The 20477-nt window shown below is 37.1% G+C and overlaps 1 protein-coding gene across 1 annotated transcript in view; it reads right to left on the bottom strand.

Annotated features, from left to right (window-relative positions):
- The window catches only part of LOC125227725, a 163897-nt gene that overhangs the window by 4032 nt on the left and 139388 nt on the right, over positions 1–20477 (bottom strand). The window contains exons 4-10 of the mRNA XM_048132028.1: positions 5507–5798; positions 4702–5291; positions 3195–3550; positions 2584–2817; positions 2024–2212; positions 1345–1551; positions 705–918 (exon numbers count right to left, since the gene is read on the bottom strand). Of these exons, the coding sequence (XP_047987985.1) occupies positions 705–918; positions 1345–1551; positions 2024–2212; positions 2584–2817; positions 3195–3550; positions 4702–5291; positions 5507–5798 (2082 nt within the window). The remainder of the gene's footprint in view (positions 1–704; positions 919–1344; positions 1552–2023; positions 2213–2583; positions 2818–3194; positions 3551–4701; positions 5292–5506; positions 5799–20477) is intronic.

The following is a 20477-nucleotide window of genomic DNA, read 5'->3' on the forward strand; positions in this document are numbered from 1 at the left end:
CGGGAGTGATTATCTTTTATTCGTTTTTATAGCCGATAGCTCATAGCTTACTAGGTCGCGGTGGGACCAGTGCCTAAGATATCTGATTTATGGTGGGAAATGTGGGTTTGATTTCAAATCTTATAGTTTGGTTGCTTTACTTCTTGTGTTATGGGTACTCAGACAACGATATATATATAATATACAAATACTTATATACATAGAAAACATCCATGACTCAGGAACAAATATCTCTGCTCATCACACAAATAAATGCCCTTACCGGGATTCGAACCCGGGACCGCGGCGTAGCAGGCAGGGTCACTACCGACTAGGCCAAACCGGTCGTCAAACTCTCTCTTTACTCTGTTTTCAAAAATTGTAATTTTTAAATATAACTCTAAAACAACAATGAAAAAAGTCTATCTCGTCTTATCGAGGTTAAGAAAATTTATATTCAACGATGGTTAACGATGTTGATGATTGATGTTGATGTTGATGTTTTTCATCATGACTGTGTCAGGATCGACATGGGTTGTAAAAAAGAATTGACCTTTCATATGTAGCTTCAGACTTGACCCAGTAAGAAGATTTAGCCAGCAGCTTAAGCAGTTTGTAAACATTTAACTAACGAGCATGGACAGGAGTATCATGAGCTCCATACGTGAACATAAGATTTAATTTCGACTACCACTTCCAAAGTATACTAGTGAAAATGGTCCTACCGCTTCCGAAGCCGGGTGCATAGCCGCCAGCCTCAGCTCGCCACTAGCGCCATGCACCTTGTGCGAGCTCTCGCACACCGTGTCTAGCCTGATGAACTCCACCGACGCCTCAAAGCCGAAAGACCTGAAGTCGTCCACGGCAGACATGTTCACCACGTCGAATTTTAGCTCGGCGATGGTGGAGGTCGATGTGAATTCGTAGTCGTTGATGTCGCTGAAATTAAAAAATAAATACCTATGTATGATATGGTACAGTCAGCAGTGAAGATAGAATGGTAGCAATTTGAAAAGGAACTAAAGAGACGTTTATGTTTGTGGGATAAAAAAATTGCTTCTTTAGATTGAATTATTATACAAATTCCGTATATCTACATAGTTTTGGTGACGGACAATGATCTTCTATAATTTTTACTACCTACAACTTGTTCTTCTGATATTATAAAAAACATGCGATACTATATTCTCTTGAATTGTTTCCTGTATTTCTTTAAATGCTTCATATACAGAAGAGTCCTTATGCTTCAAGTACAATAAGGTCATTCCCAACAGAAAAAGATACTACTTATTTGTTGCATATGAAGTATTTTCTGATGAAAAACCAATTATTATATTTAATAAGTTAATATAAATAACTGATTACCTGCACAAGCAATCCCTAGGCACACCCGGCCCGCTATCCCTCCACAGCCTGTCAAATACCCTGACGGCCGCCGTCGGGTCGCCTGCACAGCGGTACCAGGGTGAATGTGCAGAATGTACTGAGCGGCAAAGACGGCCACCGCTGCGGACGCCCCACACTCTGAGTCGAACTACCTCGCCTGGGTTGGCTTCGAAACGGTAGGTGCAACTGAAATGAGACAATAACAAGTTTACTTCCAGTCGTAAAACATTTGTATTAGAGTTTTTGTCCCTATACCTTACATAAATTAGAAGTAGGTACCATGAAACAACTAGTCTTTAAAAAACCAATTGTATAAAGCGTGGACCGATAGACCAAAACTTAATTGAATAGTCAATATACTATAGTTTTAACGTAATAAAGAGACCTGGACTGAATTAATCCTAAAGGCCAAACTTAAACCACCTAGGGCTAATGAAACCCAGGTTAACGGTATTTTATGAGTAGAATAGGAAATGAAAATAAGAATGTTTCAAATGGAAAACTGAAATAATACTCTGAATCTAACAAGGATAATATCCGTGTTGCAGCATTGACAATACGCTCATTAATTAAGAGGCCTTGTAAAGGGGGTTATCAATCTTCTTTATTTAGAATCTGGTTTAAAAAAAATTAAAGACAAGACAATGGGAACTAGTACCTTATATTTCTGGAGCCACCGCGACCATATAGGAATACATCTCTAGGCGAAGAGAACGTGACAGGTGGATCTGGAGGTGCCTCAGGGAAGGACCGAGAAGAGAATCTTCTCGAACACGGCCCGCGTCCCCACGGCTCACCGTCTTGATGGAGGTCAACGAACTCGTATAGTGCTTTGAAGAATATTGGCCTGGAACGGACGAAGAGGAAACAAAGTTAGAGGAATACAACTTTATAACCTAACCTAAATACAACTTTTCACCTTTTTAAACTACCACTATGCGTAGGAATTCTTAATTTTATTACCACCAACAACATAATCACAAATTTTGAAACCTAAAAAATCCAGGCGATTTTTAGTATAGTTCGATACTTATTATTATTATTTACAAGAGTTCTGCGTTACGAGCTCAGTCACTAAATCTTATTAGAAAACGGAGGGCTCAAATCAATTTTATTGGATGATGTGCTAGAACTTAGGCACCAGTGTGCAGACTAGTATTATAAGAGCTTGACCACAGCTTGACAATTACAGACAAAGGCTTTTAATGGGTGACTTACTTCAGAGCCGTTCCCTGTGTCAACTTCAATTCCAGTGTAAGCGAGTCTCCTTTCGACAGGAAGCTTTCTGTGCGCGCGCAAGTCCTAGATCTTCTCAAGATGGCGTGCTCACAGGTCCTAGGTGCTCGCTCGCGGCAGAACCGGGCGATTAGCGTGGCGTTTGTGGGCGGTCGACCAACGATCACCGATTGAGCTGATGTCGCGCGGGACATTTGGACTGAGCGCTCTTTGTCACTGAAATATAAATAATTATAATTCTTTATCAAGAACATAGTTAAATTCGAGTTGTCTTCTCCCAAATCAATATAAAAATGATGCTGCAATGGCATGGTTTTGATTAACTTACCAACTTATTATAATTACGTTTCATCATTTATTTCCGTTTAATGAAAATTGTATTCGTATTTGAGTAATGAAACGAGCACAAAATGTTATTACTTCAACACAATTGAATTGTTTAAAACCCTTGATTGAAACAAAAGTGATTTGATCGTCAATTAATTACCTACAGATTAAAAAGAACCCTACTGTAACAGAGACTGAGACTTTCTGGTTTAAACCCGTGAGATTAATTACGTATTCAGGCATATATATTAGAACGACGAACTTACCAAAAAATATCGCTGCACCCGGGTGATATTCTCATAGGACCGTCCCAAATATTCAAATGGCTGCCGCAGTACTCATCTTCAGGCAAATTAGGATTAAGCGCATTAATTACGTAGAATTTTAATACGGAGAACCATACTCTGAATCTAGGGGCAGAAAATGAGGGCCTTCTGTATATAAGGTTCCGCCCTGACGGCCCTGATGTGTCAATTCCCTGCATATGGTAAAGACACGTTGTATTCGGTGGCAGAGAATGTTGTGGGTGTTCTAAGATCCCCCTTCCCGTTCCTCTGATCCAGAACTCACAAGCTCTTTTGTTCTTAGCATATGTTGGCGACTGTTGATCGACGAATCTAACCTGAAACAGATTAATTACATGAACACAATCGGAACGCAATCGTTAATCAAAGCCAATGAAATGGAAACGCCGTAGGAGGAATCTGATTGTTTTGTCAGTAGGTATACGAGTATATGTGTGGCTTAAGTTTGCGTCAGGGTAGAATAACATGGCCTCCAGTATTTGCTTTTAAGTTTCATCGCAAAAAGGGGACGCGCCCTAATTTCGTAGTTGAAACAATGTGCGGATACAGTTTGGTCGCTGCCCCATTATGTGCTCGGGCCTACGGTACTAATTACACTTTGGCCGGGGCCCAAGCGAGGTCTCTAGGGCACTTCTTGATTTATTACCGTTCACCCGAACACTTTAAATAACTGCGCAATGACTCGTATGTCATCATTTAGCCTTTTCAATAACGTGTTAGACACGAATACATCAAAAAAATAGAAGAATCTCATCGAATAGCAAACTTCAGGAGTGGACGAATAGAGAATGAAATTTATTCAGATTAATTTTGAATTGAATGCACAGTAAATAATCCATTTTGCATTTATAAACAAGCTTCTCATTTTGATGTTTTCTTTATATCCGTTATGCTACATGCATCTAGGTTAAAATTACGTTTCGCTAAAAATCGTTCGCTAAGTCAAATTTATGTAATTTAGATAACTATAGTAGCCGTTAGTGCTAAATTATCTAGAAACTACACAAAGATGATCTTTATCGCAGCTAAAGATCATTAATAAAGAACACTTATCTAGAATCAACTTTTCGCTTAATTGCAATTTGGCGAGAAGCCAAACCAGCTCCAGACACCGCTTAAAAAATGTTTAAAAACAAATCACCGTGCACCGTTAAAACTGTATTACAGCCACGTTAAAATACAAGTACCTATCAAATGCAACCTCAAAGCGGAATTTAACTGAACCGAATATAAATTTGTGTTATAATATCGTTAGGATTATAACATTAAACTATTTCAAAGTATAATTTGCATTTACAGTGAATGGTTATAGTTTGGAGCCACCGACGATGCTGCGAAGGAATTTGCATTTATTATACGACGTAGAGCAAACGCTGACACTTAGATAACTTTTGCAGTCGTTTTGCAAATGAAGTTCAAGATTTGTTTAAAAAAGGACTTTACTCAGTCGGGATATTTTTAATCTTACCTCAACTTCAAGCTGAAATCCGTGTAATGACTGCAAAGTCGCCGGCTGCAAGAATGTTCCAAAAGGTGACGTCGTGAATTCAACTAATAACTCAGGTCCGCTCGATATCGCCTCAGGAACAGCGACGCCGCCGCCACAAAACTTCAAAATAACAGGATCTCTCGTCGTATAACCGTCGTATACGGTAACATAGTCTTGCACTTCGTCGCATTGTTGCCAGACTTTCAGCTCCCGCCCATTGTTTCCGCGCTCTTGTTGAGACGCGGCGTACAATGCCTTCTGACTTCTAATTGAGACGAGCTGACCATTCGGCTGTTTCACCACAATTAAAGCGTGTTTTCCTTGAGGCACTTCGTGTTGTCGCACGGCGTAGTAACAGGTCAAGTTTCTGGGGTAAACGCCTGGGAAATTAGGCGACTGTAGCCTACAGTTTTTACGATCGCAGTCGCTGAAGATTCGCGAGCAATAAGTTCCGGAGATCAAATCCCCGAGGTAATACTCGGTTTTTGTCGTTCTAGCGACGTTCGTATCTTCACCCCGTGATATGTTTACGGGATAAGGCATAGGCCTGAGCTTGAAAAAAGGACGTTCTGAAACGAGAAATTTTTATGAGATTTGTGAACGCGTTTTGTAGCCTATTTCTTTTGTTTTTCCCGTAAGAAAGTAATATTTCTGTGTGACATTTTATTTATTATACGGTTTATGGTTCTAGCTGAATGTGAGGCTAAAGAGAGACGTATGTAATAGCATTAGCAAATATGGCATAATAAAAGAAACTAATGTAAACATATTAAGTAAAAGTTACCTGACGGAGGCGTTCCTCCAAATCGTACTGTGGCATATTCTCTTCTCAACACTTTATACGCCATACGGAAATCAAAATTGTAATTATTCTGTTCTTTCGATAAGTGTAATAAGCGTATAATGAGCGTAATGGATTTTGTTTCGCTGTAGTATATCGACGGGCCCCACGAGGTCCCGCACCAGGAGCCGCCGACTTGCGGCCTACTGGCCTCTTGGATTTGCATGTAGCCATCTGGACATCCATCTTCTGTGAAGGACGTGAAGCGACCGAGAGTGAAACTATCGAATAACACCTGCAAAGATGGAAAAACCGTTTTAGTCGTACGTATGTTTTTGAGTGAATATCGGGTGATTAAAAAAAATCGAAATTGAAAAATTACTCTTATTAAAAACCCAAGATACGAGAACAAAGTATTTGCGTTTATCACATAATTAATTAAGTACTTATTTAGAAAATAACAACAAGTGGTGGGTCAATCTGAAAGGTATAAACTGAAAGGTCTTATTTTATTTTTTTATTTTTTTACTTTACAGGCCCCGTAGCCGAATGGCATTTCTCCGACGCCAAACGAAAGCGATACGCCGCTGGCTCTGTCGCGCCAATACGCAAGCGCGATAGAGATAGATATCTACTAGCGCTTCGTTTCGTGAGCGTTTCGTGAGCGATTGTGCCATTCGGCTAGCCACCCTGTTCTTTGAAAAAATAGTAAATAAAAGTTGTCAAAGCAGATATCAAAAGTCCTGGCATAATCCAACTCATTTCGACGAACGCAAACACTCCAGAAAGGTATGCTTTAATTTAGAATATTTTTGCCATAAAAGCTGGGTTGGCGGCCAGTAAGGCTTTAGGAATTTACCTTAACGTTTTATGTTATACTTGCACGAGAGACAACACCATTTTTATTGGGATTACCTTAAAAACAGTAGGGTATTTTGCAAGGCACGCTTGCCTGCGGTACTACTACTAAATTCATTGCGATTTTATTCTTCTTATTCTTATCGTGTCGAGGTTCCTTTCTTATACAGTAGATGCCCAATAGGCAGCAGCATTAACAGCCCTGCGATTTTATTAATAATTATTTAGGCTATTTAGTTATTGAAAATACATTGTCAAAGCATTCAGAAAGCGTCAACATAAAATGTTATAAAAAGAGATGTAATGTTTTATTCAAATATGGTACCTACTTAAGTCTCGTTTGAATTTAAAACTACGAGCAAGAATCGTGTTAAATATTACAAACCAATATAAATAAATTGTGCCTATGGCACATAGTGGAACAGTGCCACTTAATTTTATCAGTTACAGTAGTGCACGTATCTAACAGTAATAAAATGTACAATTTACTTCATAACTCTATTTATTTTCCAGAGATATCTCGGCATTTAAAATTTTAGCAGCAGCGGAGCTGCCTTAACGCGAAAAACCAACACCCATCTTAACCGTAAATAAACCTCTGCTGAATCCACAATTTACTAGATTTGTTTTACATTGAAGTTGTTTAATGTAAACTCCGAAGCAGTTGACCAAAATGGAACTAAGCAACGTGGAAAACACAATTTGAGGGTGCAAATTGCATCCCGGCTGTATCTAGTCGATAAAGTGTCGATAAGGATTCGACTCCGTTGAGGATTTATGCTTGGATGCAACAAAGAGAGGACAAATTTTATAGCGGGCTCCTGCGGCCCGGGCCGATTGAATGTATTTTAGCGACGATTTCTCAGAGTGTTTTTGCAGATGGTTGTGCTTTTACACAATGGAAGCCAGATTTTTAAAATTAAATTTATTGGAATGCGAAAACCTTTCTTAAAGAAGATTATGTTCATCGTTCCCAAGCGCATCAAGATTTGCAAATCAAGTATCTAATTATGAATGTTATGGTTTATAAAATGCTATGTATTTACTTTTATTTACATATAATATGCAGTAGTAGTTGCAGAAAACGTTGTTGTGGAAAAAAGAAACAAAACAGGAAAGGAAAACTTTGCCATTATTACAAAGATATTTACTTAATTCAGGGGTTTGTGTGCTGTTGACTTTCGTAGCCGTGTCATTCAAAGCCAATATCAGCCAAAGCCCTTCCTAATAAGATCAAATTATATTCCAAAGTAAGCAAGATGAGTTAAAAAGGAACTGACATTTATAAACAAAACGAACAAACTTGTACTCGACACCTTTCGACATACGCGTTATTCGCACGGAAAATACAATTTCATGTCGCGAGGCAAGGTTCTCGCGAGTCTTTGATGAAATTTAAATGTGCTGCCGCCAACGAAAACACGTCGTGGCATTTCAATTTCCGCGCCGAGTCTACACACGTGGTGTAAGCAGGTTACGACCTAAGCTGGATTGCAAGTCTAGACTTGAATTTGCCATATCTTCCAAACAAGAATTCTATTACACTTCTGATGAAATGTTGATGGGACTGAAAAGGATATGGTAAGGGTACTTCATTCCAAAATAAATTGTTCACAATTTTATTTAATACCATCAGGCTAAAAAGGGGGTGGTGAAATTCTTAACCCGTCACCACACAGGTGGCGTTCCCGTGGGTGTCGTAGAAAGCGACTGTGGGATATGGGTTAAATTGTGGCGTAGGCGAGAGGCTGGCAACCTGTCACTGCAATGTCACAGTTTCGTTTTCTTTCAACCCTTATTTGCCAAGAGTGGCACTGAAGCTTTAGTAGTTTCATGTGTTCTGCCTACCCCTTTATGAGATACAGGCGTGATTATATGTATGTATGTATGTACCATCAGGCTAAAACCTATATGATTCTTTTTGATATTGTTTTGGGGATTAATGGTAGAAAATTATCTTGCTATGGATGAGGCCTTTTTATCTCAGAGTGTAGAACACTGATCCAGTTGCCATAAGCTCAATTCTTAGCCATAACAGTATTTTTTTAGTTTTATTTTCAGTCAGACAAGTTTGTGATACACGGCCCTGATGTGATATTTACCTTCTAAAAGACAAACATTGTACGCTTCAATAAACCCATAATATAACTTCTGACTTCAGCAAGTTGTGCACACAGAACTGTTTCTAACTATTAATAGACTACGACTTGCTATCGAAGTTAAGAACTGCGACACACGAAGTTCACCCAACTTTGCTTGCATCGCCAGAAAACTAGACGAGGAAAAATCAATCACGGCTTTCTATATTAATAAAATGTATAAATCTGTGACATTCTGTGTGTAAACATGTTGTTCGCTTGAAAACATGTTTTCATAAGATTTCATCTGATATCTGAGTTCAAGTTTCATCTGTTCAACTACAAAAATATAAATGAAAAAAAGGTTTTCACCCAGTGCCAAATGTTGGCAGATCTAAGATAAATATTTGAAGTATAAGTTGAGCAGTAGTATAATTTTTGGTAGTCTTAAAATTATTAAAGGAAAGGAAATAGCTCGTCCTTCTTCAAAAAAAAAAGTAGTAGTAAAATTCAATCTTCCTAATTATTTTTTGTCATTCCATAATAGAATATAAATTGTAATGAAATTGTTCTGTATATAAAATATCGAAGGCTATTTTTAAAAGTAATTAGAGTAGAAACAAATAAAATTCAAAGTTACTCATAAATGTATGGTCCAAAGACTTTTTTTCACAAAAAAAAATTACTTATCTAAGGGTAAATTTGATAGTTTACTCTTGTTGTCGTATTCAAAACCTTTTAAACGTTTTAAACCGATAGAACGTAGTACTCAACTTCATTTATTTTTATTGCATTTAGGCCAATGCCTACAAGAACAATAATAAGAACCTACTGGAATAACTGAAATGACTATCGTTGACGCTAGACGCCCATCGAAACGCAGTCGGACTCTGTCGCGCCAATACGAAGAAGAGCGATAGAGATAGCTACAATAACGATACTTATCGTTAGCGTTTGTGCATTTAGCTTTGTACCTTGTTAAATATCGTCACTACTTTAAAAAAACCGGCCAAGAGCGTGTCGGGCCACGCTCAGTGTAGGGTTCCGTAGTTTTCCGTAATTTTCTCAAAAACTACTGAACCTATCAAGTTCAAAATAATTTTCCTAGAAAGTCTTTATAAAGTTCTACATTTGTGATTTTTTTCATATTTTTTAAACATATGGTTCAAAAGTTAGAGGGGGGGGACGCACTTTTTTTTCCTTTAGGAGCGATTATTTCCGAAAATATTAATAATATCAAAAAACGATCTTAGAAAACCCTTATTCATTTTTAAATACCTATCCAACGATATATCACACGTTGGGGTTAGAATGAAAAAAAAAATCAGCCCCCACTTTACATGTAGGGGGGGTACCCTAATAAAACATTTTTTTCCATTTTTTATTTTTGCACTTTGTTGGCGTGATTGATATACATATTGGTACCAAATTTCAGCTTTCTAGTGCTAACGGTTACTGAGATTATCCGCGGACGGACGGACGGACGGACGGACGGACGGACGGACGGACGGACGGACAGACAGACATGGCGAAACTATAAGGGTTCCTAGTTGACTACGGAACCCTAAAAACTTGTATCTTCGTCTGTCAATGAAAAGAAAATTGTAGTAAGTATGTATGGAATGCATATAGACTTACTGCGTTTTAACTTTGAGGAGCAGCGTGAGATACGAGATTTTTTCAAAGTAATGACGATTGTAATGTACCTGCGTGCGTAGCCGAAAGCACAAACGCTCACGAAACACTCGTAGATATCTATCTCTATCGCTCTTGCGTATCGGCGCGACAGAGCCAGACTACCTTTCGCGGCGTTTCGTTTTCGTTTCGCGTCATAAAAATGCTATTCGGCTACGGGGCCTGTGGCTACAACTTTAAATCAGGTAGATTCAATATGTCTACCGTAATACCCAGATGTATTTTCTGGTCTCCGTCTGCAGTATCTACTAAGTCCCTAAATCAACACAAGTCCCGTTTCCGAAAGCAAGTTACACACATCAGTTTACTCATTAGCTCCGTAACCCTGCGAATCCCTGCTAGACTAATCAACGAGGTACTTAATTTTCTGTTATGCAGATGCGGTGTCTAATTGGAGAAGTAATGAAGAATGTGTAAGGCATACGACGATATATACTACAACAGGACTTAATGGTGTAAAATTAAGTTTAGTAGTAGTGTAAAAACGTGTGGTGCCAACGTAGGTAATTGTCATAAGGACACGTATAGTATAGAACCGTAACAGAATATCTTACAATTGTTTTTTTCTTGCCCAAGTCCTTATCTTGTCCCATTTATCCCACAAATTTGTTTCAAGTAGGTACTTGAACTACCTATGCCACCGACCACAGTTCAAGCATCTGTCGCGGAGGGCGTTGGTTCTGTAGTGTATAGATGCTTAAGTATATTATGATTCATGTAACTCTCTATATATTCCGTAGGTTAAGGCTCATATTCCAGTATTAAATCATACTTCAAAGAGACAAGTTGTTTCCATCAACCAACCTCCTTACATGGCGATCCTGCCGACGCAGTCCGTTGCGCGCCGCCATGACTATCGCGCGCGAAAGTGTTAACGTCAAATAGAATATTATCATAGTTGCAAGGACGAACTACATCATTTTACACATAACGGCGAGATGGGATCTTCGCAAACAAAAGAAGAGGTCGTTATAGCCCAGAATGCTGCCGGGGGCTCCAGCAACAACGCTGAGGTGGTCAAGAGTATAAATACCACAAATTGTCTGCTCGTCGTGGTGGTATGCATTTTTGATATCATTTGCTTGGGTGCTGCATACTACATGTACCGGAAATGCCACAAACGGTGGATCCGCGAGGAGATACGTGGACACGCATTGAGAAGGTCAATTTTTCGCCGAGCGCCCAAATCAGAAAACGAAGTTTAATTCAGATTTGAACATTTAGAAACAAACATTATTTTCATAAAACAATACAGCCAGAATATAGTGCAGTGAAAAGTGTTGTGTTGTGCGCGATATGATCGTCTGTACCGAATGTACTCGTATGTACATACCGCACCGGACTGTGAGTAACATGAGACTTAATTGATTTATAATTAGTGTTGTTTAGGTATTGTTAAGGCGAATGATATTATAATTGTAATAATGTTTTAGTATGGCAGAAGAGTTATTAGCTTTAATTGAACAATTAACTGCTATAAGAAAATATTTGATTAAAATCGGTCCTAAGAGAAGGGAAGGACCAGTTGTTAAAAATAAATTAATTGAGGCACAAACTGTACTTTCTGATTATACTAGTTTTTTGGATAGCTTAGAAGAAATAAAAGATAGCATAACGCATGATGATCTTATAACTATAAAAGAATTGTGTAGTCAATTTGACAAATTGTATGCGGAGATTATAGAATTGTGTAACGAAAATAACGGGTCCAATAATTCAATCGAAATGGAGAAGTTTAACTTAAAAACGGCTTTGAGTCTATTACCAGTTATGAAAGATGATATTAATGATATACAAAATTTAATTGACGGTATTGAATATTATCAATCGCTTTTGGATAGTGAGTCGAAAACAAAATTGGTAACCTTCGTCTTGAAAAGTAGACTATCGCCTTCAGCTAAACTTAAGTTGCTACCACAGTAGTGTTGAAGCGTTACTCTCGGACATGAAAAATGAACTTTTACCGAAAAAATCTGTGCCAAGCTTGCAAAAACAACTTTTGAAATTGAAACAATATGAACTTTCTATTGATGATTATGGTAAACAATTAGCGGAAATGTTTGTCGATCTTACTTTGTGTCAGGCAGGCGACAATATCGATAACTATAAGGTGCTACGACCCTTAACACTTTCGCTACCAAGAACCCGACTGTCGGGTACACCGCTCGTAGAAGCGTAGCCGATTACATGGGTTTCCCCGTATGTAGCGAAAATGTCGTAGCGCCGCGTAGAGCCCGGTTTCGAAAGTGTTAAATGAACGCCAGGCTATTCAGAGCTTTGCGGATGGGCTGCGCAATCGCAGGCTTAGTACTATCATCGCTGCCAGAAATTTTACTACACTAAAAGATGCAGTTCAAGCTCCTCCTTACAGTTCGATTACATTCCTCTACACTAAGGATCAATTGCATGAACCACATTTGAAGGACATATCAACGTCGATCTATGGAAATTCTCTTACCTACATTAAAATTTAGCGAACGCTAAATCGGTGACAGAAGAGTAGATGCAACTGACCCTAAGCCTTACCTTGGTCTAGCCTGGTTATTTTTGCCTTCGTTGGTATAAATATTACATTTATTTCAGTTAAAAGGAAACAATCCTTATATACCGGAGTAAGCTGCGGCTGCCGCGGCCGCATTCCGAGTGAAGTGGCCGCCTTTGTCTACATGCTGGAATAATTCTACTTATTTCGCGTTCCTCGTTAATAATATAACAATGAAGCTTTTAAAAGAGCAGCGCGTACGTTTCGCAAGTTCTGCATACTTTGAATTTAAACTGTGGTGTAGTTTGCTGTGCAGTAATAATAACGTTTGTGAGATTATCAAAACGATTGTGTAGCACTGAAATGATGACATAAATTTAATCATGCATTAAGTTATTTTATTAGGTATGTCGTAATTTATAATAAATGGATACAAACGTTGTAAAAGCCCATACCCCGTAGCCGAATGGCATTTTTGCGACGCGAAACGTCACCGAAACGCCGCAGAAAATGTAGTCTGGCTCTGTCGCGCCAATATCAATCAATCAATCAAAATATTCTTTATTCAAATAGGCTTACAATAAGCACTTTTAAATTGTCAACAGTGTACAATATTCATCTTATTCTAAATATCAGAGCAATTTATTGGTGCAATAAACAATATTGTTTTAAAACTACATTGATTTAATAAAATGATATCAATCTAAATTGTATAAAAAAATACTAGTATAAAAACTTCTAGAATACATTCTAAATGTCAAAAAAATTGTGTAAAAATACATTGAATTATCAATATCATCATTAATAAGCTATATAATTAATGGTTTTCAGCAATACTTGTATCCCACAGTGTTTCATCATTCATGTAGTCTTGTGTGCTATAGTAGGCTTTAGAGATCAGTATACGCTTTACATAATGTTTAAATCGATTAAAAGACAGTTCAGTGATGGCATTAGGAAGTTTGTTATAAAATCTTACACAATTACCCATGAATGATTTTTTAATTTTATGGAGCCGAGTGAAGGGCACTGCAAGCTTATGCTTATTTCTAGTGTTTATATTATGTACATCACAGTTTTTCTTAAATTTACAAATGTTTTTATGTACATACATAATATTCTCATAAATATATTGACAATGCACTGTCATTATATTAATGTCCTTAAACTTATCTCTAAGTGAGTCTCTATGGTTCATTTTGTATATTGCTCGAATAGCCCTCTTCTGCAGAACAAATATGGTATTTATCTCTGAAGCATAGATACGCAAGAGCGATAGAAATACTAGTAGATAGCTACGAAAGAGATAATATTATCGTGAGCGTTTGCGCATTCGGCTACGCATACTGATAACTAGTCAGAAGACAGATATGTTTTATTTTTAACAGACTTCAAAAAAAAGGAGGAGGTTCTCAATTCAACTGATTTTTTTTTATTAAAATTGAATAGTAGCGGCAGTTGAATCAGAAGCATTATAGTAGGTACAATTATTTAACAACATACATTTATTTAAATAGCAATCGTGGTTTAAAGCAGACTGTACTTGTAAACCTCTCATAAATACCCATTTTATCTCCTACTTAAATAAAGCGGCCCTTGCCCAATCGTTCAGCCCATTACTTCGAATGAAATGAATTATTTTATGCTCTCGATAATCCATAATATCTAGGTACGCTCAACTAATTTCTAGAAATCTAGATTGGCCTAGGATTTAACTATCTTATAGATACCTTACTTTATTTGGCTTCGATGTTACTTGGGCGCTTACTGTGAAAAGGTTCTACAGCGACTTAAGATCGAATTGGTCGACTGTACCTGTTAATATAGAGTTAATGGTTCTGCTCCACTTCACCATAAGGGGAGATATTTTTGCCCAGCCGCCCATTGTGCTATTCAGGCTTTTTTTAAATCACTTTCCGCCTCTATGGCCACCCTTCAACGCCCTCCACGCAATTTTCCATAGCTCTATTATAACTGTACGTAAACCAACTCCTTTAGACTCAGTACTAAGAAAAGTTTTAAAGAAAACATACAGTAGTCTCACTACTACGTGTTTGTTACTGATCTTTGCAAATGTTTGTTACCTATACCTACCATATTTTGATCGCTAATTGTTTTTAGTTTAAGTTGGTACATTGCTACTTGTGTTTAGGTATAGTGTGCTTTTTTATATAGTTTCCCTTATAGTTTCGTCATGTCCGTCTGTCCGTCTGTCCGTCTGTCCGTCTGTCCGTCTGTCACAGCCGATTTACTCGGAAACTATAAGTACTACAGTGATGAAATTTGATGGGAATATGTGTTGTATGAACCGCTACAAAATTATGACACTAAATAGTAAAAAAAAGAATTGGGGGTGGGGCCCCCCATACATGTAACTGAGGGATGAAAATTTTTTTTTCGATGTACATACCCGTGTGGGGTATCAATGGAAAGGTCTTTTAAAATGATATAAAGTTTTCTAAAAAACATTTTTCTTAAAGTGAACGGTTTTTGAGATATCAGCTCTCAAAGTCGTAAAAAGTATGTCCCCCCCCCTCTATTTTTATAACTACGGGGTATAAAATTCTAAAAAAAATAGAGGTGATGCATGCTAATTAACTCTTTCAACGATTTTTGGTTTGATCAAAGTATCTCTTATAGTTTTTGAGATAGGTTGATTTAACTGTAATTTTGGTTTGCTGCTACGGAACCCTTTGTGCGCGAGCCCGACTCGCACTTGGCCGGTTTTTTAGATCTATGTTTTTTTAATTTCATATCGAGAGAAACATAAAAACGGGATCCATATCAGTCACAGGGTTCATAATCGGTATTTTTAAAGCCCATTAAAAAAATAACCAAAGACAAAAATCAGGAAAAAAATACCGTTATTTTAGTACGGAATAATAATCGTTTTAAGATCTCTGACTGTAGTCCGTAGATGAAAGTATCATGTTAATAATGTTGCAGCAATTTTGAATTTAATTTATGACGACCGACCATAATACAAAAAGCAATTCTTTTCTAATAAAACTCGTTTTCAGAACCTCTCTGTATACAGTATACACCCTTGTATGACAGGCTGAAGCTCACAATATAAAAAGATCACGTTTTAGAAGACGAGACACGTATGAAACGCCAAGCGTCGGCGAATGAAGTAACCTAGCATTCCAATTTTATTTCTGACATTACATTTTCTGGCGGGATTTTATGCATTACTATTTGATAGAGAAGTCATACTCGTATGTTGCAGATCTTGTTGTTTAACGTATTTTATCGTATTTAAGACTGACATTAGTATTATGACCAAGCACTGAATGTGGGATCATGTAATCAGTTTTTATTAAGGATTTGTGATATTACAGCAATGATTTTGAATTACAACCATGTTTGGAGTAGTTTGTTGTAAGTTATCATGTAACGTTTTGCCTTCGAATTTATTTTTTCTCCATATAGAAGAGATTTAATTATTTAGATTTTAGAGATTCACAACATCAGGTAACACAATATAATGTTTAAATGAAACATGCAAAGATGATTTACTACCTATTTTATTCGCGTTTACGAGTGCAACCTTTTCAACCATAATAATATTTATTTCAGTCTCATATATAAAGTGTAATCAAATTAGTCACGGATATTTTAAGGGACGTTAATTAACACTAAAACAATTAACTTTCACTAAAAGTCAAAACAAAATTTTTGATATGATTTTTTTGTTTTCATTTCCTTTTAAAAAAATATAATTATTTTAATTTATTTTCTAAATAACCATAACCATCCCCTATAATGCAATTGCCTGTCAGGATGTTTAACACTGTCCCTCGTGTCACGTTAACAGTGTCTAGCATAGAGGAATAAGTAAGGGAAGAGTTGTAACTCCATACATCAGTAAATGCGAGTTATTTGTATAGGCATAGTTAAGTGACATCTAGCGACAATCACGCGTCAACTAGCGTAAATTATTATTACTGCTACTTGTCAATAGATGTCACGACGAACGAAGATTCTAATGCTCACCAATTTTTAGCTAATATTACAATAGTATTAATCAGTATTCTGTTTTCAATTCCTTCTGCTTGTAATATAAGTTGTAAAGTGTTCTAATATTATTTTTTTGGACGACGAGACACTGTTGCCACCTAGTATCGAGTGGTACCTACTGATAATTCACGCTATTTGACGCGTGATTGACTCGTGGTTGTCGCTAGATGTCACTTAACTATGCCTATACAAATATCCCGCATTTACTGAAGTATGGAGCTACAAGTCTTCTGTTACTTATTCATCTATGGCACAGTATACTAAAGAGTACTATCTTACAGTATGGCCACTCCCGCTCCCCGCTGAAAGCGCCGCCCACCCCCTCTCGGTTACCTCACAGTTACCGCCCGTCAAAAACGCGAACAGTCAACCTGTCATATCTAACTCATACAAGCATGGTATGCGTTCACCTACACGAGCTTAGAGTGTGTGCTAGGAACGCGCCTTTTTCATAATATATATTAGATCACCAGTATCCGAGATGTGTATGGTGTGTAGAGAGATCTCATTTAATTTTTTTATTAACAGGTGTTTTAACATGGCATATTTGTTTCCTAGTTTTCTCCAAAAAAAAACATAACAAAACCTATGATGTTTCATACATAAATATACTCCAGGTGCGGAGTACTATCAGCCCTAAAAAAATGCGTGACTAATTTAGTAACACCTTATATATTTCTGTTGTCATAATTTCCCATATTACACAGGATAAAATAACGCCCTACCAACATAATTCCTAAAAGTGACGGCATCGTTACCCGCTCTATTAGATGTCATTGTTGCGCTCTGAATAGAGCACTTGACTTTGCCGCAATAGGGTCGTTGACAAAAATATATATCCTTTTTTCCCCTTAGTACAATGACATAAGGCGCAAAAATGGTAACATATTTTTGACACCGACTCTGAATACATCCTTCTTTCTCCTTTTCTTTCTATTTTCGAGTATGGGAGTAAATGAGACGACATGATCAGGGATTACATTGAACTATTAGCGTGTCTTAAGTATGAAGATTGAGATGCACACATTTTGAAAGAGATTTTGAGACATGCTTGTAGTCACGCTCCTATTTGGAGCAGGTCATTTTCGCGAGAAGAAAAGAAACTACAGAAATATTTTTTCTAAGGTAGGTAAGTTTTGTTTTTCCTACTCAGAATAACGAGCCCTTTTCGATCTAGGGCAAAAACCAGGGACAAAATGGTATGGGTAACCGTTGTACAGAGTGTTTAAAAAATTAACAACGAAGTGGAAATAATTAAATTTTGGACGCTGTTTTCACCTACTAGGTACTTAGGATCGAAAGGGCTCGTGATTATGAGTATGGAAAACATTAAATTTACCTTTTTTATAAAAGTTTTTTTTTGACGCTGTTTTCAACTCTTTTCCCGAATTTGCCCAGCAACAAAGGGTAATTATGATATACTTATCAAGCTACGTGTACATAAGTGTGAGTCTTTGAAAATGTTATAAAAAGAATGAACTGAATGTAAATTTTCTCAGGCCATTTCCCAAAACCGTTACATAGATAGGTATATTGAAATATTAATTATTCTTATTAACAACATCGTTATGATCAGCTTAACGCCCATACTCAATTATCCAAATTTAATCATCAATTACCCGCCCACGACACAAAATGTTTTATCCCAACGGAAAAGTTGATCTTTCACAGAAAATTTCATCCCAAATTTTACAACAAATAAGCAAAGTACGTAGCTGTACACACGTAGCTACGCAATTAAATTCATATTCCCTTAGACACATAGCGTGGGTGTTCTCACTACATTATTCGCAACACGAACAAATGGAAGCTGCCATATTCTCCCCGTGTCTAAAACCTTTGAGATTCCACAACAGATCACTTAGTAGATGGTACATTTGATTTGGTACTAGTCGCGTTCAGTAAAGCTCTAATAGTTATTTGTTATACAAGGGGCAAAGTTGTTGTTTAACCGCATGTGCCAATATTGATACCCGAGCAAGCGAAAAATTCCACTATAGAATTAAAAAAATAGAATCATGAGCGTTGCGAGGGTTTCAAGGCACGTAGGTTAAACAAACTTTGCCACCGAGAGTGAAACACAGACTTTTTCACCACACTAACACGAACAAAATACTGACTATAAAACATCAAACTAAATCAAATCCAGCAATCTATTCAATATTTAAGATACAAAGAGTAAATAGGTATCTCATAGGTAAGCGTGATCCACCGTAGACCGCATCATGACTTACCATCAGGTGTGATCGTGGTCAAACGTCTACCTATTCATACTAAAAAAAAAAAAAAAAAATTATGTATAGGTAAATTCTACCAGCCAGCTCAAGGCATCAAGTTAAAATTTGTATGAAATTACTTTGCACTCTTGTGGATAAAATGCAATTTTGCTATTCGTTTTCGAATAGCAAAATTGATCCGTAACAGTTGGCGTGGTGAATAACCAACATATTATGTCATATTCATGTTCGTGTATAGCTGCGTTTTCACTTGGTGGTCTGAACAGTTCTCATCGAGGGTTCGTTCATTCGTGCAAGTGTCTTCATCTGCCCATGAACAAAAACGAATGCTTGCTCAGAACAGTAAGTGAATACGCAGCTTTATTGTCTAGATGTAACTGAACGCGACTATACATAGGTAATGAGTAATGAATGTGATCGCTTATTTGTGCCTAACTGCCTACCTTCCATATTTACCACATGTAGGTAAAAACGTAAATAAAAACAACTGAACACAGTTTCAAAGATTGACAACAAATTTTGCAATATAGAATCCCGCTGCAAACCTATTGTATTTAAGGTCAGTGTGGAGAAGACCGTCTACCCGGAAAGACCGTCTATTGACTATAACTTTTGTGTTTATATATATCTACGCCTCTCACACCTCCGAAGGTATACCAGTTTTTCATCCTTAATCCATTGGTAACAATAAACTTGATTCGTGTTTCGAAATCGAACATCGAGTTCAACATGTTCAACATAAAATAAAAGCAGTCGGAATATGTGTATGTATAAGTATATTATGTATGTAACGTAGTCATTTAATAACCGTTCTTTCTGACTAGTACTATTAATCTACTCAAAACGCGCTCAATTTCTAGTTTTATATTCTGAAATATCGATATATACTTTTGGGTTCAATTGGCGTAAAGGACAAAATAACTTTTAGATATTTCGGTTTATAAAGCGTCTGTCAAATAATCTTTGGATCCCGCATTACAACTTGAATCCGAGTTACCTTAGAGATGCTTTCATAACTACAGAAGCTGTTGATTTAAGCACGATCGTCCTGGATACCACGTATATTACAATTAAGTTAAATTATACAGCGTGTGGATTCCATACAAGCGAATAATGTATCCAGTTATAGTATCTGATCATACGAATCGTAGATTATAATCATTTTGTTAAAAAGTGGTATTAATTAAGAGTAATTATTTGTTTTAATCTGGCCAAGCAGCAATGTACGCCGTCTATCCAACATCATTACGACATGACGTTTAGGTAGGTACGGTAATGCATGTAGGCGTAATACGTTGCGTACTGAATTATTATGTATCTCTATTTAAAAAATCTATTATCTATTTAAAAAAAAAACATGTGGGCTCCTTAGGTCCAATACTAATCATTATTAAGGTATACGCCCGTATGGAATACACACGCTGTATACATGGCATTCTAAATAATAATATGAACACGTGACGGATGAAAGATATCGAGTTACATTTACATTTACTTTGCAAAATTAATATATGAGTGAAATGTGTGAAGACGAATTTTACATCATAAATTGAAATAGATACCGCACACGCACTGGCGTAATTTTCCTAATTGGTGAAGTAAAA

The sequence above is a fragment of the Leguminivora glycinivorella genome, chromosome 7 (assembly GCF_023078275.1).
Source record: "Leguminivora glycinivorella isolate SPB_JAAS2020 chromosome 7, LegGlyc_1.1, whole genome shotgun sequence".
In the NCBI taxonomy this organism is placed as follows: Eukaryota; Metazoa; Arthropoda; class Insecta; order Lepidoptera; family Tortricidae; genus Leguminivora; species Leguminivora glycinivorella.